Source organism: Castanea sativa, chromosome 12 (assembly GCF_040712315.1).
Source record: "Castanea sativa cultivar Marrone di Chiusa Pesio chromosome 12, ASM4071231v1".
Classification (NCBI taxonomy): Eukaryota; Viridiplantae; Streptophyta; class Magnoliopsida; order Fagales; family Fagaceae; genus Castanea; species Castanea sativa.
The window spans coordinates 7,920,489-7,927,739 of NC_134024.1; the positions used below are offsets into that span (position 1 = coordinate 7,920,489).

The 7,251-nt window shown below is 32.1% G+C and overlaps 1 protein-coding gene across 1 annotated transcript; it reads right to left on the reverse strand.

Moving 5' to 3' along the window:
* Positions 1-1,859: 1,859 nt before the first annotated feature.
* Positions 1,860-3,392, reverse strand: LOC142620117 (uncharacterized). The gene is made up of 4 exons (XM_075793541.1): positions 2,957-3,392; positions 2,505-2,625; positions 2,225-2,393; positions 1,860-2,102 (listed from the first exon to the last, which is right to left on the reverse strand). The coding sequence occupies exons 1-4, from the start codon at positions 3,390-3,392 to the stop codon at positions 1,860-1,862; spliced, it is 969 nt and encodes a 322-aa protein (XP_075649656.1).
* Between the last annotated feature and the right edge of the window lie 3,859 nt (positions 3,393-7,251).

The window sequence follows — 7,251 nt, forward strand, 5'->3', positions numbered from 1 at the left end:
TTATATAAGATGTATATGTTAAAAAAAAAAACTGTCATTGAGAAGAAAAACATCAATAAGACGTAGGGAAGAGAATTAGAAATTTGAGAAGAAAAGTATCAATAAAGCGTTTAAAGAAAGATGAAAGAGAAGAAGTTGAGAAGAAGTTACCAAATGAATATGAACCACTATTTATACCCAAATGTTTATAACCCTTCAATAGACATCTTTTCATTCAATATACAACTTTTTGGTCAATAGGAACATTTTCATTCAATAAGCACTTTTTTGAACAATAGACACCTTTTTAATCAATAGACACATTTTTGTTCGATAAGCACCTTTTTGGTTAATAAGCACATTTTCATTTAATAGGCACCTTTATATATATCCAATATGAAGGATTATGATATTTCAATCAATAATTTTTGGTATATCTAATATGAAGGGCTATCACATTTCAATAAACATCTTTTGGTATATCCAATTTTGAAGGGTTATGACCTTCCAATATGCATATTTTGGTATATATATTACAACCTATCTTGTTAGGGGTGTAACCTTTCAATAGGAACATTTTCATTCAATAAGCTCTTTTTTGATCAATAGACACCTTTTTAATCGATAGACACATTTTTGTTCAATAGGCACCTTTTCGGTTGATAAGAACATTTTCATTTAATAGGCACCTTTATATATATCCAATATGAATGATTATGACTTTCAATCAATACTTTTTGGTATATCTAATATGAAGGGTTATCACATTTCAATAGACATCTTTTGGTATATCCAATTTTGAAGGGTTATGATATTTCAATATGCACATTTTGGTATATGTATTACAACCTATCTTGTTAGGGGTGTAGCCAGAAATTTTTACATGGGGGGTCGATTTGAAGTATTGATATAAAAAATATAATTCATAAGTCTATTATACAAAATTTCAATTTTGATATATCTTAAACATTAATGAACATACAAAAACTGTCTAGTTCACTATAGAAATATACAAAAATATCCACACAAAAAAAAAAAATTTCACATCAAAATCATGCTTGACGAAGATTTTTTATGGAATAAAATTCATCCATAATCATTTCCATGGTGAAATTCCCAGCAATTTTCTTTTTTATATAAACTATCATATTTTCTGCTAAAGTTCATCCTCCATTCTATTGCGAAGTCTTGTTTTTAATAGTTTTATAACTGAAAAAGCTCGTCTGTAGTTGCTATAGAAACTGGAAGAGTCAACACAAGATGAATCAGTCGATCAATTAAATGATAGAATTTAAACTTCCCTGAAATTTCTAATCTCCTACATAGCTCAAATATTGTACCCAAGTTCTAAAAATCTGGATGCTTTGTCACATCAAACTCATAATGTTGCAATTGACGCTTCAAAAGACAAATTTCCTGCTCAGTGAAATCTTGAGGATAATAATTTTTAACCAAATTGCAAATATCACCAATTTTGAATGATCTAAAAGCATCCTTAGGATTTAATGCTGAACTAAGAGTGAGAAGATCTGTTGTTAGCTCACAAAATCTACTATTCAATTATTGCAATTGAAAGTCTATTGTAACTGTAAATATGTCAATTCTTAAATGATGTTCTATTGTTGTCAATGAGCATTTAAATCAGGAATATCAATTTCATGTTGTCCACAAAATGATGTAACACTAGCAAGTAAAGGCTCCCATCCATCATCTCTCAACTTTTGAATAAGTGATTTTGTAGTTGAAACTAAATGCATGGCATTTAAAAGATCCTAAGAATGTTGTTGCAAAGCTTGGCAAAGAATATTAATAATTCTCATAATCTCTTTCATCATATGCAAAATTAAAACAAATTCAAATGATGTTAATACCTGATAAACTCACTCGGCATCACCACTTTGTTTATAATTAGCCCCTTCCTCAAAGATAGTATTGATAACTTTGCAAGTTGCATCAAACATTTTTATCAAACTACAAATAGATTGAAAATGAGATCCCCAACGTGTATCTCCAGCTCGTTGCAAAGTACCAATATGGTTTGTTGCTCTTCCAGTCTCAATTTCATTCAAATCAATCATATTCTCAATTTGTTCCCCTTGAGCATATTGCAATTCATCATTACGCTTACAAAAACCAACGACAATATTGATAATATTAGTCAAATGATCAAGAATTGATGAACAAATTTTACTTCTCTAGATGCTGTAACTAAAGCCAATTGCAACCTATGAGCCATGCAATGTACACAATAAGTATATGGAAATTCTTTAAGAAATAGAGCTTGTAATCCATTCCATTCACCATGCATATTACTAGCTCCATCATACTTTTGACCTCGAATATTCTCAATGTGGAGGTTGTAACAAAAAAGGACAGCATATATATCATTCTTTAGGGTCAATGCAGTATTATCTCTAACATGCACAATATGAAACCATTTTTATCATTAAACCTCAAAATAATAGCCATTTGCTCTCTCTTCGACTCATCCCAGGCTTCATCAACGAGAATGCAAAATTTTGCACCCCCCAATTTCTTCACGAATAGCATTTCGCACTTTATTAGCAAGAATATGCAAAATCTCCTTTTGAATTGTGAGTGATGTATATTTGGCATTTCGTAGAGCATTTTCCAAGACAATACTGGCTATTTTGTCATTGAAAGTTGATATGAATTTTATCAATTCAATAAAATTACCTCTATTTTTTGAATCAAGGCTTTTATCATGACCTCTAAAAGCACAAGCTTGGAATGCTAGCCATCGAGCACACTCTATTGAGGTTTTGAGCCACAACCGATTATTTTCTATTTCTTTTAACGTTTGTTTCTCACTTAGCTTGTCAATATGTCATGAATAATTCTTCAGATCCTTGCAACATTTCATAGCAATTTTATGTGGGGAGTTTGGATCTTTCCCTACATGACGAATTAAAGGACAATTCATTCCATCATTCACATTTTTTCCAATATTTAAAACCTGTTGAAATGAATGCATCTGATCTGGGACGATCTATTGGTTTCTTACCAAAAAGGAAGCAAGATAGACAATATATCGCATCCATTGAAGGTGAGTATTCCAATGAATCACTATGTGATTCAATCCATGAACCTTGAAATCGATGACGATGATTATCATTGTTGTATGGATATTCTATATTTTTAGGTTGATATGGACCTTCATTGAGATAAGCTCGTCGGATTTCATCTTGTTTGTTGATAGGAAATTCACATATTAGTGTACGTGATCCTAGATCACGATTTATCTCTTCAGATTGAATTCTTGAACATTTGGAGGGATGTTCATCAACCATTGAAGTATCAACATTTGTTTCTACAGTCACAAGAGTCCTAAATTCTGAATTACTAACATCTTTTTTCTTAAAGAATGCATCAATTGTTTTTCGTTTGCTCATAATTCTTTTAGCTTTAAGAATATGACTAAAAAATTAACATAAAAAGAACTTAAAAAATAAAATCTTAATTAGAAAAGTTTACTTAATTATATGGATGTTATTCATACTCAAGAAAAAACAAAATTTCTACTATAATTTAAACAGTCAACCCATCATCATTCCTATTATTAAAATTTTCCTGTGCTTTATTTTTTTTAATATGACTTTAATTAATAATAACCCGTGAAACAAAAACAAAAATTAAACACACAAGTACACAACATAAACCAAACAATTTAACAACACCCATAGCCACATGATATCTAACTAATCAAAAATAGGTAATAAATCAAAACAATTTTATCTTAGAAACTTTGTCTTCATAAAGTGCAAAGCTGGGTGTGGACCATGTGGCAATGCCTACAACTATAGATCTTTCGTACAAGACTCATCACAAACAACCTCTCCATGCCTTCTATCATATATTTCTCCAAAAATTTATGAAAAATTAAAGAGCATGTGAATATTTAGGTGTAGATAGTTGAGAAAAAAGAAGAAGAAGAAAGACACTAAAAAGAGATGAAGGTGTAGTGTTGAAGAAAGAGAAGAAAACTCACCAGTCACTAAGTTCCAAATCTTGAAATTTAACAATGAAATATGCTGAGTGATTTATTTTAGAAAGCAAGAAGAAAAAATAGGGCCAGTTTTTTTTTTTTTTTGGGAGCGTGAGGATTGAGGAGGGCTAACTGTTGAGGGTTTTGTTCTGTTTTACTGTAGTGGGGCTGGTAGTGGTACCAGTGGTAGTGTACCATAGAAGAGAAAAAATAAAAAAGAATAAGAGAGAAAGGGTTTCCATAGGTTTTTTGAGATTGAGAATAGGTTCATAAAGTGAAATTTTGTTGTGAAGTGTTTGGACTTTTGGGTATTTAAATGTAAGGTGGGCTAGGTTTTGTTTTATTAGAGTACAAAAGAGGACTAAAACTAAAGCAAACTTGGGAGATTGGAAGAGATATGGGGGAGGGGGCGGATGTTCATCATTGGGAGGGCCCAATTAAATTTTCTATATACACTAGTGATTTTTTTTTTTTGCAGGGGCAACAGCACCCCCCCCCCCCACCCAAGGGGCTACGTGGCACTGCCCTTGTATATTGTATATACCTATATATAGAACACAAACTAAACTGAAGACGCAACATTTTTCTTATTCTTTCCCACAAAAAACTAATAAATAAAACAATGTTTTTTTTTTACTTAACTAATAAAACTTTTACTTAACTAATAACACTTTTTGCTATTTCTTTTAATATTATTTTAAAAAAAATTTCATGCATTTTTGCTTATTACTCTAACTAAAAAAAAAAGAAGAAGCTCTTTTTCTTTTCTTTTTTTCTTTTTTTCCCCCTTTAAAACTCATCTAGTAGTTATTCCCGTGCATCGCACGGTTTAGCGACTAGTATAATATAAAAGCGAAATGTTTAATTTTTGTTGACTACTTTTCAGTGTACTATGTGGCTGCTATGTTTACATTTAAAAACACCGATCTATTATAACTTTTTTGTTTGGTTTTTTTATGTAAAAGCTTTTAATATTCTTAGTACCATTTTCAAAAAAAAAAAAAAAAAATCTTAGTACCATTGGTGTTCAGTTATGTCTCTTGGACAATAGTTACAGGAAAAAAAAAAAAAAACACAAACACTTCTTTAAAACAATGACAAATCATGCTTAAAAAAAAAAAAAAAAAGTGACAAATCAGCAAATAAGCCTGTATATATATATATATAAAGGCCAAATCAATGAGTTGTTTGGCTAGGCGATTTGTAAGGAAATGCGTTTTTACCAAACGCTAAAAAAGCGTGTTATCAATTCATAGAATCGGGCAACTTTTTTCAAAACGCAAATTTAAACTAATATCACATTCTCTTATTTCACTTATTACGGGTTCAAAATACTGAATATACCCTCAAATACATACCCTCACTTCCCATTAATCTCCTCTATTCTCTATCACTTTGCCCCTACTATTGTGCCACTGCCTTGTCTAGCCGTGCACCTATAAAGATGATTTGAGTCATGCATCTATCCCACTTTTTATGGGGCAGGGGTCGTAAATTTAGTTTTTCTTTTCTATTTTTTTCATTTTGGTTTTGGTTCAATGAGGTGGCACTCTAATTTAATGCCAGGTAAACAAATCCATGTTATGCTGGAATTGGAGATGGCATATGGATAACATGCAGGAATAATGGTAAATGTTAAGGGCTCTTTTTTATTATTTTATGAATAATCTGCCAAACTTTGATCAATAAAAGATCAACAACCATTACATTGAAATGGTGAGATTTATGCTACAACGGATTTTTTTTTTTTTGAAAATAACTATAAAAACTAAACTATTTTGTGAGCCTCGATTTTGGGCTTATAAATTGAGTACATAATACTTGATTTTCCTATTGCGCTAGTAGCTGAGGTGGACAAATTGTCCACGTAGGCATGCAAATCAAGTCTAATGGACTCGGTTTCTGGTCACTGAAATCAAGTCTTTTGGACTCGAGTTTGCTACATGGAAACCGAGTACATTAGACTCGATTTATAGGAGGTCCCACCAGTCACACTGTTTCACTCTTTTTTGGCCATGTGGATATACAACTTGAGTCCATTAGACTCAATTTCTCTTTAATGAAAATCAAGTCTAATGAACTCGATTTTTATGAATGGCCACCACCCCTCCACGTGTGGCATGTGGGTCCCAGCTGAGACATTTTTTCCCCCTTATCTGTCTCACTCAGTATCTTCAACTCTCACACCCTCTCTTCAACTCTCATACCCTCTATTCACCCAGTCACAACTTCACAACTTTCCTTAACTCTCACACCCTCTCACAAAACACTCACCTCAACAACACTCTCTCACAGGGAATGATATATATATATTTAGTTCAGTTATGCTATATATTTATTGTATTATGTTTTTACAATATTGGGAATATTTTTTGTTAGTTAATATTGTGATTATTTGCTAGGTTTTTTCCTTAAAAAAATTCAGCATATTAAGAATATATATATTTTTGTTAGTGTAAATATTGTGATTAATTTATTTGTTAGTATATTGTGATTATTTTCTAGTTTTAAAAAAATATTATGATTAATTATTGGGAATATTTAGTACTAAATATTGTGATTAATGTTATTACAACATATTGGGAATATTTTTTTTGTTAGTGTAAATATTGTGATTAAATTATTTGCTAATTTTTTTTTTTAAATTAATATTGTGATTAATTATTGGGATAGTACCTGATAGTGACGTTTTTTACAAGTTGCCAGTACATTAAGAAGGCTGTTGGGAATATAGAACCCGTCAGCCGTTGTCATTAGGACGCCTTCTTCTGGCGTTCGAGGCCACACCCCTTACGTGGCGGCGTTAGGCCGAAGTATCAAGCTGACGAAGTCAAGGCTGACGACCTTGATAGTGAAGGTCCTTAGCTGACGACCTTTTTGGAGACGTACATAGGCTGACGACAGTGTAGGAGGCACACGAGGGCTGACGACCTTAGCAGGTAAAAGCTGAAGAAGTAATCCAACCTTCATTCTTAGCCTATCATGACTTCTACATACGTGAATATAAGGAAAATTCTTGCGCTACACGTTCGACCTTAGTCAAGAAGATTCCTATAAGGAAAATGGCTCTATATGATATGCAAAGATCCACAAACTACTCTTCTAAAAGGAAAGTACTTCTTCACCAAGGCATTTATTTCGGCTCCATACCACTATATATACCCCAAAACCCTCATGACCCAAAGGTACGCATAGTTATCTCAACTCTGGCACTCTAGGGTTGTTTAAAAGACTCTAACTTGATCGTCGGAGGGTTTTTGGCCGGC

Coding starts and splice junctions, on each gene's coding strand:
- LOC142620117 (XM_075793541.1), bottom strand. CDS start 3,392: ATGAGCAAACGAAAAACAATTGATGCATTCTTTAAGAAAAAAGATGTT. Junction 2,626..2,956: donor AGATGCATTCATTTCAACAG/GTTTTAAATATT, acceptor ATGACAAAATAG/CCAGTATTGTCTTGGAAAAT. Junction 2,103..2,224: donor AATTTCCATATACTTATTGT/GTACATTGCATG, acceptor GGTTTTTGTAAG/CGTAATGATGAATTGCAATA.